Source organism: Eulemur rufifrons, chromosome 14 (genome assembly GCF_041146395.1).
Source record: "Eulemur rufifrons isolate Redbay chromosome 14, OSU_ERuf_1, whole genome shotgun sequence".
In the NCBI taxonomy this organism is placed as follows: Eukaryota; Metazoa; Chordata; class Mammalia; order Primates; family Lemuridae; genus Eulemur; species Eulemur rufifrons.
The window spans coordinates 16,112,710-16,130,275 of NC_090996.1; the positions used below are offsets into that span (position 1 = coordinate 16,112,710).

The 17,566-nt window shown below is 53.4% G+C and overlaps 1 protein-coding gene across 2 annotated transcripts in view; it reads left to right on the top strand.

The window, feature by feature from the left end:
- The window catches only part of MAD1L1 (mitotic arrest deficient 1 like 1), a 368,629-nt gene that overhangs the window by 216,524 nt on the left and 134,539 nt on the right, over window positions 1-17,566 (top strand). For both annotated transcript variants that reach the window (XM_069486644.1, XM_069486645.1), the window contains exon 15: window positions 13,600-13,688. In XM_069486644.1, the coding sequence (XP_069342745.1) occupies window positions 13,600-13,688 (89 nt within the window). The remainder of the gene's footprint in view (window positions 1-13,599; window positions 13,689-17,566) is intronic.

The following is a 17,566-nucleotide window of genomic DNA, read 5'->3' on the forward strand; positions in this document are numbered from 1 at the left end:
ATCAGACATATGTTTTTAAATTTCAGACATTGTAGTTTCCATTTACATAAATTTGGTTGGGTCTTTTTATTTTTCTTCCATGTCTCTTTTGAACTTTATAAAATATGGATTTTTAGCTACATTAATTGCTAATTCTAACACCTGTATAGGTTCTAAGTTGCTTTTGATTGATTTTTTTTCTCATTATGTGCCTTTTTTTTTTTTGCCTCTTTATGTTTTGATTTGATACCATACAGTGTGCATTTTATCGTATTAAGCTGGATGCTTTTGTTCTCCTGTAAATATTCTTGCACTTTGTTCAGGTGTGCAGTTAAGTTACTTGGAAACGGTTGGGCCTTTCAGGTGGTGTTTTTATGATATGCCAGGCTGTCCTGGAGCAGTTCTTATCCAAGGCTAATGGCACCACACTCCTGATTGCCCAATCCCTGTGGATTATGAGGTTTTGCTATTGGGCTGGTGGACAAGGACAGGCCCTGCCCTTGGCCCTGTGTGCTTTCTCTGGTTGTTCCACGTGGTGCAGTCCTCGGCCCTGGAGACTTTCCTCACCACGTGTGCTAATCCCTGTTCTGCTAAGTACTTGAGAGGGCTGCACTGTGTCCCCAAGGCTTGCTCCTCGAGGGGGGCTCTGTGCCGTGCATGCTGGTGGCTTTGGCCTTCCTGCCTTCCTGGCCGTGGTTCCTCCATGCGGGGCTGTGCTGCCTCCTGGAACTCGCTCAAGGTATTGAGCCGGGACCAGGGCTCACCTTGCTGCTTTCCATCTTTTGCTGTTCTTTGCTGCTGTCCAGTGACTTGAAAAGCCTTGTTTTCTGTGTTCTGTCTGTGATTGTTTATTTCAGTCAGGAGGTTCAGTTCCATCCTTGTTCAAGGAGGGCACAGAGAAGGTCCCGTAGGGGACCCTGGGCAGGAGTCACAGCAGTCACGGTGGAATGGCCCCTCTGGGCAGTTGAGGCAGGGCTCTCGCTCTTGCCTGGCGTCGGGGTCATGTCAGGGAGGAGGTGGCTGTCTCTGGGCCAGGTGAAGAGGAGCAGAGGGCCCAGGTACACACTTGGTCTGCACTTAGTGTAACCTGGCCCTCTGGAGCCCAGTGTGGGCGCAGGGTTTGAGCAGAGAGATTGATCTTCCAGAGACAGCCATGGCGCTAGGAATGCCCAAAGTGTGCACAGGGCCCTCTCCAAGGGAAAAGCCCCCTGCTGGCATTCGGTCCTCAGAGACTGCCCTGTGGCCTAGCCCCACCAGAGATTGTGGACGGGGCCAACCCGGGTGTCCCTCGGGCCCTGATGAGAACCTTCTCTCAGGGACCTTTTGCTTCTTAGCAGCCCCCGGAAGACCTCAGCTGTGGTGGAAGGTGTGGGGCTTTGGTGTGTTCTCTGAGGGGCTGCGGGTTTGTAGCTAGGACCCCCAGAGGGTGTAAACGGACTGTTCATTGCTCAGCCTGTGGGGACGTTGTAGGTTTTGTTCCTGAGGTTCTTTCTCAGGGGATAGCCTAGCTGAAGGGGGAAGTACAGCCACATGGATTTTGTTTGTTTGCCTCCCTGATGGCTCTGTTCCCCAAGTGACATTGTGGCCCACCAGGGTGGCTCTTAGCTACCAGCCCCACCACTCATTTGATAACAAGTAATTTGTAATGTCCCCTTCCTCACTGTCTGCACACACAGCTTTAGAAATAATCAGCATACGTAGCTGGGCGCACGCCTGGAGTCCCAGCTACTCGGGAGGCCAAGTGGCAGGATCGCTTGCGCCTGGGAGTTGGAGGCTGCAGTGAGCTGTGATCTTGCCACAGCACTCCAGCCTGGGCAACAGAGTGAGACTGAGAGAGAGAGAGAGAGAGAGAGAGAGAGGGAAGGGAGGGAATGAAGGAGGGAGAAGGAAAAGAGATGTACAGAAATGTCTCAAGTGTTAGTGTTAGATACAGGGCAAACAAAGGAAAGAAATTTATACTAACATACTACATATTCAGTGTACAAACCCGGGGGCATGAGGACACTGGAGGTTATGGCGATTATCACTGCGTCTCTGTGGAATCGCTGTAAGGTGGCTGCTCTAAGTGGCACAGGTGGGCTGTGTGGGGGGTGCCAGTGCCTTGGCACCACCAGCAAGGCAGGTTTCTTAAGTGATGGACAGTGGTTGAGTTCTGAACAACAGAAACTATGCCCTTCCCTCCATATAACTGTAGCTGCCTTCCTAAAGAATTCATTGATACTAAAAGTGTGCCAAATTACTTCGTGCTTCCTTATCAAAGGCGCTAGTTTCTACTGCTGGGCTCAGATCACTATAAATAGCTTTTGCACCTGCATAAACGTTGGCAGGACGTTTGGAGGTCATGCAGCATGCAAGAGTGTCCTCCCACCTTGCAGGATGTTGTATCCGTGCTCCCCAAGTGCTGCTGGAGTCCCCCTCAGCATTGGTAACCAGAAAGTGGCCCCAAGGGTGAAGTACTGCCTCACCCTTCAAAACCACTGTGCTGGCTGCTGTCAGCACCATTCTTCAGTGAAAAGCTGGCCTTCGAGGACCATGTGAAGTCTGAGCAGCCTGGGACCGGGTAGTGGGACGTGCTAGATGCAAGCATGGGAGGTAGGCTGAGCCGAGCTCATCCTGGGTCCCTGGGGGAGGATCCTACAGAGAGGAGTCCAGAGGGTAGCTGTCTCTACACAGCCAGGAACTCACCAGGCTGGCTTCACTGGGGGCCAGCAAGCCAGGGCTCATGGAGGCTGGGTGTGTCCCTTTTGGTGGCCTTCTCTATGCCCCTGCCAGGCTGCTTGAGGCTCAAAGGAGTACCCTCCCCTCCCCAGTGAGAAGAAGGGAGGAGCTGGCCTTGGGAGTAAAATTCTTCTTCCATCTCTTAGTGGAAGACTGTGTCTGGAGGCTGGTGACCCAGAAATACTGGGCCCCTGATGGACAGGGAGGGTTTGGAGCCTGAGTGGACACTGCACCCTGACAGGCAGGACAGGGCAGGGCAGGGGTGGACACTGCACCCTGACCTGGGTGTCTGGTCTGTAGCCACTTGCCCCCTTGGGTAGGGTGAAGCCGAGTCCTGTTTGGCCCAGGCTCCTGGGTGTCTCCCCTCCCTGGTGGTGAGAACAGGGACATATGGGACGGGAAGGCTGCAGTGACAGAGAGCAGGCGTGAGTGAGTGCTGCTGGGCTGTGATTTCAGAGTGACTTTGATCTGTTCTTCAGCTTTCTGGTCTTTGTCCCCAGCTGCTCTGTTCCTTGTCAGTACGGTAACGGTGTGATCTGGTCTAGGTCGGGGTGGGCAGCCTTCAGCCCACAGCAGGTTTGTGTGAGTGAGACTGTGCTGGCTCTCCAGCCACGCCCGTGTGTTTGTTGCCTGTGGCTGCTGTGCTGCCCTGCGGAGGCCAGGTGGCTTCCTGGCCCTTTCCGGTGGGAGACGTCTGACCCCAGGTATAGGTGATATTTAAAGGCAGCGTCACCTGGGTGCAATGTCTCACACCTGTAATCCCAGCACTCTGGGAGGCTGAGGTGGGAGGATCAGCAGGAGTTCGAGACCAGACTGAGTAACATAGTGACCCCGTCTCTTCCAAAAAAAAAAATAATAAAATAGGAAAATTATCTGGGCGTAGTGGTGGGCACCTGTAGTCCCAGCTACTTGAGAGGCTGAGGCAGGAGGATCGCTTGAGCTCAGGAGTTGGAGGCTGCAGTGAGCTGTGATGATGCCACTGCACTGTGGCCTGGGCAACAGAGAGAGAGAACTTGTCTCATTTAATAAACAAATTAATAAATAAAGGCAGTGTCACCCCTCAATTCCTGGGCTTGATCCAAACCTGGGGAGGCCTGGCTTCGGGTGTCTGAAACTAGAACCCAAAGCTCCGCACCCTTTGCTGCAGTTCCCTGAGTTATAGGCCCCAGGTCCTGACCAGGCACTGCTGGCCTCCCCACCACAGTGCACAGTGGGGCCTCAGGACCCCCAAAGTCCTGGTGTAGGTGAGCTGGCATGGGCCCCACATCTGCCACAGCTGGGACCACCATGTAGCCTGGCGGGAGACCTTTGCTGCATCCCAGTTGCGTGGCAGATGCCCAGGTGCCACAGGACCCTGCTGGAAGCCCCTCCCTGCATGGTGTCCTCAGGGCCCACGGCAAGGGAAGAGGCTGAGCTTGTGAGGCCACCCAGGGCAAGAACTTTGCCCCACAAGATGACCAGGCCAGGATCCCAGAGCAGAACTAATTTTTTGCTTGAGCAGTCCAATGGTGTAGACATCATTACCCCTGTGTGGAAGTGGAGAAACAATGGCTCAGAGAGTTTTATTACAGTTTATAGTGTTATACAGGACAAGTGGTGGGGCTGGGACTCAACACCAGGTCTCTGTGACACTGTGGCCTGAGCTCTTCCCACTGTGCGTTGTCCTCGGTGGGACGGGGCCAGGCGCAGCAGCCCTCTAGGGACGGCACCCCCTCCTGCCTGCACGACTGGGGGTCTCAGCTATGGAGCCTCCCTGCAGCGTGTTTGGCTGGAGTCAGGGGGCGCAGACTGCCACGGTGCCCACACGGCCTCGAGAGGGTGTTTAACTCGCCTTGGCCTCAGCCTTCTCCCCTGCAGAACAGCCAGCCTGCCTCCTGCAGCAGAGCCTGGGGAACTTCAGGATCTCCGAGCTGGGGGGCCTTACTGCTCCCGCCCACACCCAGCCCGAGGGGAGGGCGCAGTCAGGCTCACAGGACCACGCAGGAAGCCCCTTCTCTGGTGCTCTGTTCGCCTGGAGCAGGCACTGCTGGTAATTGTGCCTCTTCCTTCCAGAGGGTGAGCCAGAGAAAGGACCATGAACTTGTGTATTCATTTCAGAGATAGGAAATGGGCAGTGACGCTGTCTGGGAGATGACATGCATATGAAACGGGGGGCAGGCATTCAGGCTGACTGAAAACCTGCTCTTCAGCAGTGGCGGTCAGGGCCCGGCCCAGCGTGCCCCCACGGGCCTCACAGCGCTCCCCCCAGCGAGGCGTGTGTGGGACCCGTGATGCCCGTGGCAGCCAGGCCCTGAGAAAGTCATCGTCTTTGGAATCCTTTCTGTCAGGAGCTAAGTGTGTGTTAAAATGGGGACGTCATGGTTTTAAGGCATTTAGGGGTCTCTCAGAAGATGTGATCCAATTATTCCTTGTGTTCTTTTTTTTTTTTCCCCAAACCAACTCTAAGTACGGATTTTTCTCAGTGAAGTATGAAATAGGTAGTTGCAGACGGCAATATTAGTGCATTTCCAATTTTCTCTTCACTCCTTCCCGTGCCAACGAGCAGCACGTGGACAGGCTTATGTTGGCTGGCACGGAGCTGGTGACAAATACCTCTCCTCCTAGCGCAGAGCAGGCCTGGCCGGCCTGCGGGAACAGGGGCAGGTCCCCCAGGCCCCGTCCAGCCCTCAGGACATGTGAGGGAACTGGGCCTGAGAGAGGTGGGACACTGAGCAGGTGTGTGTGCGAGAGACGGCGAGTGTGTGGATGCGTGTACGTGCGCGTGGGTGCACGAAAGCGAGTGTGAGACTGTGAGTGGGGGAGAAGCTGCGTGTGGGTGGAGAAGGGCCGGGAACAGGCCTGGGCAGGGCAGAGTTCAGCGTTTATTGAGCCCCTGCTCTGGCCGTGCCTGGGCTGGGCTTTTAATCTGGGTTACCAGACTCAGGTGGAAACCTCAGGGCCGGGTGGTATCATCCCTCTTACAGGTGAGGGATGGGGACACAGTCTGGGTGCCAGGGATCACAGATATCTCTCTCGTCCCCAAGTGCCCAGGTGTTGTGTCCCTGCCCTGCACACGGACCCTCCATGTGGGCACCCCTCGCATGTTGCTGCCAGGTCTCAGTGAGAAGGACCGGAGAGGAGAGGTCACGGGGCCAGGTCAGAGCCTCCAGGGCCCGGGGGATGGGGGGCGATGCAGTGGCTGCTGAGGCTGTTGCCGAGGCCACCCCGGGACCCCCACTCGGTTCTCATCTTCCCATAGCCTGCCTCTTACTGAGCAGGGTTCTCCTCCTTTCAAATATTGATATCTTTAAATAGTTTCTTAAATTGGGTGACCAGTGGATAAACAAATTCTAGATCTTTTTCTTTCAGCATTGACTTAACTCCCTTTGTATTTGTTCTGGCCTCCTCTGGGAAACCACCCGAGTTTTCCACACCTGTGCTGTCTCTGGGCTTTCTCTGGGCCCGAGCTCTGCGGCGCACTGGGCTGCACGCGCTGGGGAAACAGCAGTCATCACGTCCACGGTGGCCATCTGCGCCTGAGTACACCCCTGCCTGCGTGAATGCACGAGGCGCCTACTGTGTGCCTGGTTCTGTGCTGGGAACAGGGGACTGGAAAGTTGCCATATCAGCCCCCAGGGAGTTCCGGGCTGGTGGGGAAGAGAGCCAGACACCTCGGTTGTCATCGTAAGGCAGAATGTGGAGTGTGTGGTCATGGAGGGCAGCTGGGGGCTAGAGAGGCCAGAGGAGTGGGAGCTGGCAGTTCGGACAGGGGAGGGGAGGGAGCATTCGGGGTCATAGGGGAAGGATCGGTGGAGAAGGTGGCATTTCAGCCTAATGTGAAAGGTGGTGAGGAGTCAATGCAGACGGACGGTCGGCCCGCAGGTGTGGGCTGTGCATCACCCCCTTTTGCAGCCACTGCCCTGTCTTTGGGCCTGCAGGCAGGAGGGTGGTGAAGGTGAGGAGAGGATGGGGTGGGGCTGAGATGGGCCATGGGACAGCCCCCGGCAGGTGGGTCTGCTGGCATGTCTGGGCAGGGTGTCAGGCACAGGCTCAAAGGGTGGCAAGAATCAACCCTGTAAGAATAAAGTTGAGAATTTGTTAGTTATGAGTCTGCAATTACCAATTAAAATAGGAGGACTTGATTTTTGTCTTGAACATTGTGGCATACATATGTCAGCATTTCCCCCTCATTTCTTGGAAATCACCCCAAAATAACAAGAAACATGAAAACCAAAATGGCACACTTAAATTGTGGCAGGACAGAAGTACAGCTAAAACCCAAGCCCCAAATGGGAGGCAGGTGACCCCCAGCACAGGTGGTCACCACAGTGGGTAGATGTGCGCACAGGTTGAGCTGAGATGGGATGCCCTGGGGAGGGAGCCCTCTTCTCTTCGCTGGCAGAGCCCCCTTCTCTGCGAGAGGGGAATCCTGAATCCTGAGTTTGCAGCAGGGGGCTGGGGCATCGCTGGGGCAGCAGACATTGGAGCCAAATGAGGAGTCAGGTGTCTGTGAAGCCGTGTCTCCAACACAGGAAAGGAGGATGTTTGCTGTGACGCAAACTCACAGCTCCCCCGCCTTCCTGCTGGGGGGGCCTGTGGGACTTGCAACACAACCATCTGATTAGATTTCTTAGAAATAAGAAAACGGCCTATCCTTTCCCCGCTGTGAACTTTGTGCATAAAGCTGGACTTAATAAAACTCGCCTTCAATGGTGAGTAATGAAGACAGCTTAAAACCACACGTTTGTGTAAGGTCAAAGGAGAGAAGTAGGAAAACAAATGGTAGAAAAGTTTGGCAGAAACAGCCACTGCCATTGAGCTGATGAAAATGGTATCCAAACATTTTGCAAGAAATAGAAATGGATTCCGTGAAGCTTGAGCAAAGTATAAGCAAGAGAAGAGATGGTAAGACCCGAGGAGGAGACGTAACAGGGAGATCACAGGACAGGAGAGGAAGACAAAATCAGGAAGGATGGCAAATCGGAAGGGGCGCAGGATGTGATGACCGAAAAATCGACTGGGAAGGACCAGCAGGAGGTTCGTGTGTTTAAGTGGAAGATTAAACCAGCACAGAAGTTAGGAAGACAATGTCAATGCAATGTTATATGTTCTGGTAATAGAGAATTTACATATTTAATAAAAAGGTTGAGATAGGAGAAGGGAGAGAACACAAAAATGGTTTTGTCATTGTTAATGGCTGAAGATGAAAACAGCCATTCAAAGATAACATCAAGTAGTAAAAGTATATCGAACCGTGTGTTGGGTTCTCTAGAGAAACAGAATCAATGGGATTGACCTATCTATCCATGCGTCTGTCGAGAGAGATTGACTGATTGATTATGAGGAATTGGCTAACATAATCATGGAGGCTGAGAAGTCCTACGATCTGCGTCTGAAAGCTGAGACCTAGAAAAGCTGGTGGTGCAGCTCAGTCCAAGTCTGCAGGCCTGAGAGGCAGAGGCCGATGTCGGAAGCCCCTGTCAGGTGTGGGACCAGGTGAGGTGCCCCAGCTCGGGCAGAGTCCGCAGGGGAGGGATCCTCACCCCCTCTGCTGCTTGTTCTGTTCAGGCCCTCAAGGGATCGGGCGGAGCCTGCCCACATGAGAAGGGCGGTCGGCCAAGCCCAGTGATGCTTCCAGAAACATCCTCACAGATACACCCAGGGACAGTGTTCACGCTGGGCATCCCCGTCCGGTCACAAACTGTACAAAGGTGAAGAGTAAGAAGGACGCTGTAGTTCATAGTCAGGCACTCGACATAGGAGCTGTAACAGGTACTGTCTAAAACAGGAAAGGATAAGTACGACATAAAGCTGGAGTTATAAAAGCAACCAGAACAAAAACCACAAACTTTACTAAATAGCAAGAGAATTACATATAGGAAAGCAAACACAATGAAAAAGGCCACAGCATGATATAGTTTTGAAAGCTATACACAGAATGCATGACAACATAAGACAATAGAAATAAATACAAACATACGTCAAAATACAAATGGACTAAACTCTCTTACTCAAAGGAAAAGTCTTTCTGATTGGATTGCAAAACAAAACCAAAAACGTTAGAAAATACAGGTTGCGAAGGCAGTCTGGGAGTTGCAGACATGTAATAGCAGAAGCTGTCATCTTGATGCAGTTGAGTTTGAGTTCAAGCCGGAAAGCGTCACAGAAAACAAAGGCAGGCGATTTTCAGTAGCGAGGTGTCCAGTAACGTGGCACTGCTGCTCAGAAGAGCAAGAATGAAGAGACATCGAGGGAGGGAGAGCGTCGAAGGCACCGATAGTAGGGGAATCTCTCTTACTTCCTAATCCATGATATATCGAGTAGGCAAAGGATAATGGACAAATAGAATATGCATATAATATATATAAAACATGTATATGTAAAACTCTTATCCCCCAAACTAGAGAACACACTCTATTTAAAAAGTGCTCATAAACATTCAAAAAGATTAATCAAATGTTAGGTAATAAAGAAAACCTTTAGAAAGTCAGGTAAGTAGAACTGATACAACTTCTCTTTCATGTCATAAAATTTTAAGTCAAGAACAAAACCAGAAAAAGGCTCCTAACACATAGAAATTAAAACACAAAACAAAAAAAAAACAGAACAAAAGACTCTATCTTAAACAATTCTTGGTTCAAAGAAGAAATGCAATTCAAAAGTGCAGAAAAATCTACAAAATAATTGTAATGAAAACACTTCTCATCAGAGCCTGTGGGAAACATCTAAATTCAAGAGTTTAAATATTTATATCATTGAACAAGAAAGCATGAATATATATGGATTAAACCTCTGGCTCAAGAAGTCAGAGAATGAAAGTAAAATAAACCTTAGTAAAACAAAAGGGAGGAATTTGTAAAGATCAAAGCTGAATTTAATAGGAAAGTGAAAAATGGTAGAAATAATAAGTCAAAGATGCCTGTTGTTTGAAATAAAACCAATAAAACATATGAATTATTCACAATTCTAATAAAAAATTAATAGAAAGCATTGCCACCCAAAATAAGAAATAAGACTAATTACCTTGGAGTTCTTGACTGGAAGGGGGCAGGAGAGAGCTTTTGTGCATGCTTAGAATTCTGTCTTGACTTCAGTAGTGGTTACACAGGTGTAGACGTGTGAAAAGTCACCAGGCTGTGCACATGAGATTTTGGCACTTTACTGTAAGTTGTGCCTCAATGGGACAGGAAATCAGTAAAAGCAAAAAAAAAAAAAAAAAAAATCTAAAAAGAATTGAGGTCTACCTTAATTCTATAAAAAGAATTATGAATTATATCAGAACTCCATTTAAATAAATTTACAAATCTGTATGAAGTGAATAGTTTTTAGGAAAATGTAATCTATCAGTATTGACATCAAAAGAGAAATTTTAAACAGACCAATTATTGTAGAATAAAGTTGTCACAAAATCGCTAGCTCTTCACAAATTCTACCAGATCTTCAAAGTACAGACACATTGAAAACCGTATAAGCTTGTGGAGTGTGGCGAGAAGAGGGGAGCTGCTTTTGGGGGAGAGCGTTGCATTGACACCCACAGCTGCAGAGATCTCTCAGGCCTGTGTGTGCTCGTGTGCCTGTTCTCACACGCACTGTACTGGCAGTCAGTGGGGCGCTGACGCCGCTGAGTGAGCGTGTGTGCCCAGTAGCCGTCGCATTCAAAATGACTGAGCGGGTAGGGCAATGAATCTGCATCAAATTCTGCGTTAAGCTTGAACATACCTCTGCAGAAGCTATTTGGATGACTTAGAAGGCTTTCGGGGACGATGCAATGAGTGCAACCCAAATAAAGTTGTGGCACAAACGTTTCAAATGTGATTGAGAATGTGTTGAAAGTGATCCATCTCTGGGAGGCCTGCACCAAGCAGAACACCCAAGAATGGTGAACGTGTGCGGGTTAAGAGACACTGGGAGAACTGTGTGAGATCCCTACGTGCCTCCTTTGAAGGGGACTGAGGCTTCCTTGTCCTTTGTACAATGTTTCTTGTATCTTTTTCAGCAAATGTCTCTACTTTGCCTATCACATGGCTGGATGCTTTCCGGACAGACCTGGTATTAGGAGTGAACTTTAACAGCACATGAAAACATACCATATGCAGTAGGGTTTATTCCAGGATTGGCCTGTTAGCTTGATTTTAGGGTTTTACTTTGTGGGAATTGCTTTCCACATTTGCTGGAAAAGCATTTGACAAAATCCAAGATTCAGTCTTGATTAAAAACTCTCGATAAAATGTGAAATATGGGTAATTTTTAGCATAATAAGATATATCTATTTCAACCAAAAGCTGACATGCTGTAAATAAGGAACTATTAGATCCGGTTTCCGGAGCCACAGACAACTTAAGGCTGTCCAATATCACAAGTGTCACCTACTGTCACTCCGGAGATGCTGAGTTAGACAAGGGAGAGAAAGCAGAGGTATAAATCTCAGGAAGGAGATTTGAAACGGGAAAACTGTCACTCTGCAGCTGGTACCATGGTGTGCCACGAGAATCAACCGAAAATGCTGCCGTCAACCAGAATCGAGGAAAGGGATGGAAACAAAATTTTAAAATCGTATGTACAAAAATAAATTAGGTAATAGAAGAAAATATCCCCATTGACAGCAGCAACAAAAAGGTAATAAAATAAAATACCCAGGACTAAGGCCTGTAAGCAACAAGCAAAATCTGTGTGAAGAAAATTTTTACAAGCACTTGAGGGTCATAAACCACGACGTGCGAATGAGAAGACCTTGTCCCTGACCGGGCGCCTCGGCCTCCACAGGTGCTGGTTCTCCCCATGCTAGTCCTTAAATCTCACGCAGTCCCAACCTTTACATGGAGGCGTTTTTTCTTTTTTTCTGATGGAGGTGAGCTGCGGACACAGCAGGCACCCGGAAGGCGAGCCTGGGGCGGGTTCCGGCCCCACCGCGCAGGCCGTGCCTCTGCCGTCGTCTTTCACCCCCGCAGGCCAGCCACGCTGTGCACACGCCAAGGCGTGGTCAGGACCTGCATGGGGTCCGTGAAGAGAGTCCACGCCTCCTCCCTGAGGGGACGGTCGGGCTCCTGGCTCTTCTTCGTCCGTCCAGATCAGCACACTGGCGTGTGCTCGTTGGCCTGCGCGGGGGCTTGTTAGATTCCTGTGAATGTGAATGTGCACGTTCTGTTCCGTCTTGGATCTGGTGGCGTTGACTGAGATAATTCTCGATTTCTGGCTTTTGTTAGAAAAGATCTATCCAAGGGTGTTCGCGTGCAGGACTTCTTCTGTTTCCTAAATATCCCTGTGGCCAGTGCTGTGTCCAGATGCCAACAGCTGGGCGCCTGTGTTCCTGGTGGTATGCTGCGCCTTGGCAGCTGCGCCTTCCCGGGAAGCCACGCACAAGGAAGACCGGCCTGCCACGTCGCTCCTCACCTTCCGGAGAAATCCGGGACCATTCAGCATGCCTGACCACCTGTGAGAGAGCCAGAAAACAACGCCTGAGATTTGAGATTCGCGTGACGGAACCTGGAAACCTAAGTCTGTGCAGGAGCAGGGGTCACCCCTGGGCGAGTGTCTTTGGCCCGAGCCACAGAGCCAGTGGAGGCGAAGTGGCTGCCTTCTGTGTCTCCAGTCCTGGCACTGTGCCTGCCCCTTACATGGCGGTGCCTGCTGAGTGCCTGTTCTGGCCAGGGCACTGGGCACACAGGGGCAGCCAGAGAGCAGAGGGCTCTGCACTCCCTTGGGCTTGCGGCCCCGCGTGGGAGACAGACCATCCTCAGATCCAGAGGCACAAGACCCTGGGGCAGTGCCCTGAGGACACTCGATAGGTGCCCTCAGAGCTCAGATGGGAGCCCTGGGCCAGCCAAAGACTCAGCATTCTGCTGGGACAGAAGGGAGAACGTGACTGTCTCGGGTGGGGAGAAGGAAAGGGCTGGCAGAGTGGACGCATGGAGGCCAGGGTGGGACGGTGTGGGGATGGGGCAGGACCATTGTCCATCACAGGACCTCAGCTGGCCCTGAGGGCAGTGAGTGTCTAGGGGAGTACGGTGACCCCAGGAGGGTATCAGGGCCGTGCGCTTGTCCAAGGGGCACCTGCTAGATTCTCCCTGTGTTGGCAGGAGGCAGAATCTCAGGATCAGAGAGGTGATGTCATATCCTGAGTTTGCAAGGACAGCAAGTGGCAGAGAGCATGGAGACGCTGGGGTTCCTCCCCTGGTCCTTGTGAATTCTCTGTTCTGTGCTCTGGCCCCTGAGGCCTTGAAGGCTCAGTGGGCACAAGGGCAGGACCTGTGGGCTGGCCTGAGGCCAGCCAGAGCCCAGTCCAAGGACACCGACCCCAAGCTGCAGTGGCTGCTGTGCCTTCTCGATGTTTCTGCCAGGCTGTGGCCACATGTCCCCTTAGAGTGTGCCTGGGTGAAGGGAGGCGATGCCAGGGGTGCTGAGAGGCTGCTCTGGGTGAGTCTCCAGCACCCAAGCTCAGGCTGGCACCTGCGTAGCCCAACCCCATGCAGCCCCCCAGCCAGCAGCCGCCTGCCCGCCATGCCTGTCTCCTCCCCACTTCTCCTCAGGCCTCCCTCACCCAGGTGTCGAGCCAGTTAAGATCCACATTCCCTCCTGGGCCTTGTCGGCATCTCATGCTGTTCTGTAGAGAAATTTGAGGTAGCAAAATAAAAATATTGTGGCTGCTAAAGCAACAGCAAGGTAAGGTAATGCTCTCCCCAGTCGTATGTCCCGTTCCCCAGGGACTCCAGTGCCCCAGAGGACTGTGTGGTCTGTTGCTGTTCTGCAGACAGAAGCGCCAACACAAAGGAAACTCATGGTTCCACAAGCCAGATGCTCCGTGGCCTGGCAGCGCCAGCCCTGGGTGGGGCTGCTGCCCACGGGCACAGACAGGGTCGGGCAGAAGTTCTCACAGCCTCTGGTGCCCCAAGTCCGGCTGACTCTTGGTCCTGTGTTTCCTCATAGCTGGAGATGGAGCTGAAGATGCTGAAGGCCCAGTCGAGCTCTGCTGAGCAGAGCTTCCTGTTCTCCAAGGAGGAGATGGACACACTCAGGTATGTCCCGGGGAGGAGGGAGCACACCCAGGCCCGCCCTCCAGCGGCCTCTGTCCCCCACTCCGGAGCTGCAGCCTTGGCACTTTGTTCCCTTTTATGCTTTGCTACCACCTGGTGCCTGTGGGCGTCTCTTTCCAGTGTTGCCTTCCCGAAGGCATTTTCTTTTTAATCCCATTTCATCCACTTAGGTTCCTCTTTGCAGAGATTCTTGTCCACAGGGCACAGGAGAGAGCAGAGCTCCTGTCCCAGAGCTGCCTGGTGGAACCTGCCTTTGTTGCCAACAAAGCAGTGACAACAAGGCTAGAGGCAGTGGAGGGTCTGTGGGCTGTGGTTTTGGGAAGGGGCACAGCAAGCGTCTTCAGAAGAGAGTCGCTCACAAAGGCAGTGGCCGGACGAGACCTCTGCCCACGTGTCAAGCGGTACCCATCAGTCCTTGCCGCGAGACAGCTGCCACTCTCCGCCACTGCGTTTGCCTCGGCATGTCCCGTTATCCCTGCTCCTTGCCAGCACCCAGCACTGGCTGAGCAGAGGCCGAGGGCTGGCCTCTTTCCTAGCGCTCTTCACGCCTCCCTCTGCCCCGAGCCATACCAGGCGGCTTCAGTAGGAGACTTCCAGGGGAGGTGTGGGCAGAACTCCTGGCCTCTGGCGCCCAGGTCGGCCCTGCTGTTCCAGCTTGTGATTGGAAGTGACTATTGGGTAGATCACGCATGTGCTGCTGGAAGCTCTTATGGAGGTGGCGGCTGTGGACACAGACTGAGTATGGCAGGGTGGCCCGGCTCTGGGGGCTTCAGTGTAGCAGCCACCCCTCTGCTCTGAGCATCTGCTATGGGCTGGGTGCCGGGTGTCCAGGGTTTCTCCTGGTGGCACCGCAGACACTAGCCTTGGGGCCCAGACAGCTCCAGTGGGCACAGAACAGCCCCAGTAAGGTGTGGAGGTGGAGGGAGAGCAGCCCTCCTAGGCCCGCAGCAGTTTGCCGGGCAGGCTTTCCCAGCAGACCAGGCTGAGCCCTGGCCCAGCAAGTGTCCGGCAAGTGGCAGCTCTGGTCTCTTCTAGGTTTGAGATTTTCTCCAAAGTGTTTCTCGTGCATGAACCCTGGCATTGTAAATAGCCCTCTGGGGGCCCACTGGGTTGTGAGGTGCTCATGTTGCCGTCGTCGGTCGTTCAGTTGTTCAGACGCTGTGTGCTGGAGGCACCCTCAGGGAGCCAGGCTGCAGAGCGGTGAGCACAGATCCCCGTTCTCTGCCCGCAATCGTTTTGCAGTGTGCTGGGGACTGCATGTGGGATCATGGCTGTGTGGTTACAGGCTGAGGGGTGCACTGCAGAGCCGCGGGAGTGGGTGGTGTCGGGCGTCAGGAGGGGCTCCCCCAGGAAGTGCATCTGTGTGCCGTCCCAGGGTTGATGGGTGGGTGCGGGAGCCATGTGGGAGGGTGGGTGCGGGAGGATGGCCATGCCATCACAGCTGGTTGGCGAGGAAACAGACAGGACGGCAGGGAAGCTGGAGACCAGGCGCGGGCCGCGGAGAGGGCTTTAGTGTCTGTTCTGCCAGCGTGAGGGGCTCTGCCGTGGAGGAGCACACGGCCCGATGTGCAGCTCCCGCGTCTCTGGCTGCCGGGCTGGCGAGAAGGAAGAGGGACTTGAAAGGGGTGGGCAGCTGTCCCCCAGCCAAGTGCTGGTCAAGTGTTTGCTGTGGTCAGCCCCCTGTGGGCTGCAGTTGGCTGTTGCCGTGCAGAGAGCAGTAAAGCGTGCCTCCCGCACGCACCCCGACGTGGAGGAGCAGCCCCAGTGCCATGATAAAGACGCTCACGGCACGGAAAGTGGGCTGGGGGCCTCGAGAGCAGGTGGTGTGCAAGTGGGCTTGGAGGAGTGGCACAGGGGGGGCGTCTAGTCAGGCAGGAGCCTCGAGACCAAGGCTGGGTGGGCGGCCAGACAGGTCCCGTGTGTGTCTGCTGCCTGGAACAGGCTGTCTGTTACTGTCCCTGAGAAAGCATCCAAGGCCTCGGGGGTGCTGGGAGGGGCCCCATGTAGTGGAGTGTTGGGAAGGGCTGGCTGGCTGCGTGGTTGGCACCTGCCTCTACATGGTCCTGGATGCCACGGGAGGCAGGTGGCCCTGTGGGAGCCATGTGGTGAGGTGCTGGAGTAGGGTGGTAAAATTTGGGGAGTCAGTATGTGTGGCCCCCAGGCATCAGGGTGATGGCTGAGGCTGCAGAGAACTGGCTGCCCCCGATCCCAGCACTGGGCTCCAGCTGCCCTCGCAGAGACCGGTGTTGTTCTGCCAGGCCTTTCAGTACCTGGAGTCTCTCGCCTGCCGGCGGCGGGAGGAAGGCCGGGCGTGTGTCAGGTTTGTGTGGGCTGGCACACTTTAGATTTATTTATTTTTACAATTTAAAAAAGGCCTTTATCATTGCCAGCTTTTATATCCAGATCAAAGTGTCTCATTTGGAGAATGCAGCCGTGGAAAGAAGAGCCTCTGTGGCTAATTAATAGAAATCGGGTCAGCGCCTGTTTAGAAGGCTTTGCCGGGAGGTGCCAGCAGGTCACCCGCAGCTCTAGAGCACTTCGCCTTGCAGGGGGTGGCTGAGAGCCGGGCCGGTGGCGGGCATCATCCTCGGCTGCCCACCCTTCCAGGTCCCATTTGAGACTCCCCAGCCCGTGTAGCAGACCATGGTCCAGGTTTGGGAGCTAATGGGTTTGCTGGGAGAGCCCCTGGCAAGGCCATGGAACCTGCAGTGACAAAGAGCCCAGCTGACCCTGCCTTTCATGAGGGACGCAGTTGGGACCATGGGTGGAAAATGGGGGCTCATGCAGCCTGTGCTGACTCATCTGCTTCTTAGGGGGACAAGATGCTCAGGCTGAACTGAACATGCAGGTGAGCCCCAGCAGGCCAGGTGTGGCCCGGACTGCCTCACCACGGTCACAGCGCCTGTCCCCGAGGCCCAGCCCCTCTGCAGCACGGCTGTGCCTCTGGACTTCAGGCCTCCTCTCTCCTAGAGCTTCCCTGCTGCAAACCCCGCCCACGGCAGGCTCATGGCAGACACATGTTAAGTGCCCGTAGGGTTGTCATTGGGGATCATTGCGTCCTGGGGAGACATCTGTGTCTGCAGCTCACTGTTGTCTTGGATGAGGGGCCTCATGGCATCTGCTTTGCTTTGCTGGGAAACCCACTGGGACCACCTCAGGCGTCCCTTCTGGCTGGTGGGGCTCAGCAAGCTGCAGACCCTCTCCCCTGGGGAGAGCTGTCCCCAGACGGCAGTCAGACCCCTGCCCGCCCCAAGCAGGTGCTATGGTGCCCGGGGGGCAGCCCCATGGCGTCTTTGTCTTCCTTACTCCCAGCCTCACCCCCAGCACACAGGGGCATGAAAGGCTTCCCTCTGGGTGAGCCCCTTTCTCCTTTTACTCTTCTTCCTCCCCCTTCCCCCTCCCTCCTTCTCCTCCTCCTCCCCCTTCCCCCTTCCCCCTTTCCCCTTTCCTCCTCCTCCTCCTCTTCCTCTCTTTCCCCCTCTTCCTCCCCACAGCCAGCCAACCCTTCACAGTGACTATGGGGAGACTAGGGTGGTTCCCACACCATGTACACACACACATGCGTACATACACACGTATGTGTTTTACATAGATATGTTACGTATAAAAAGGCAGGCAGATGTATATGCCTTATATATAAATTACATGTATCACATTGCGTGTTTTTCCAACGCGGAGAGCCAGGGAGAGCGCTGGTGAAGATTTAAGAGGCAGCAGCCGAAGAGCCCTTTCAACTGGAACAAATCTGAGCTCGCGCTTTTCTGCTGTCAACTAGCAGCTCTGGCAAATCCTAAATGTTGTCTGTGGATTTAGCAACTGGTAGACGTTCAGTGATTCCAGAGACTCGAGTTTCTGTGCCA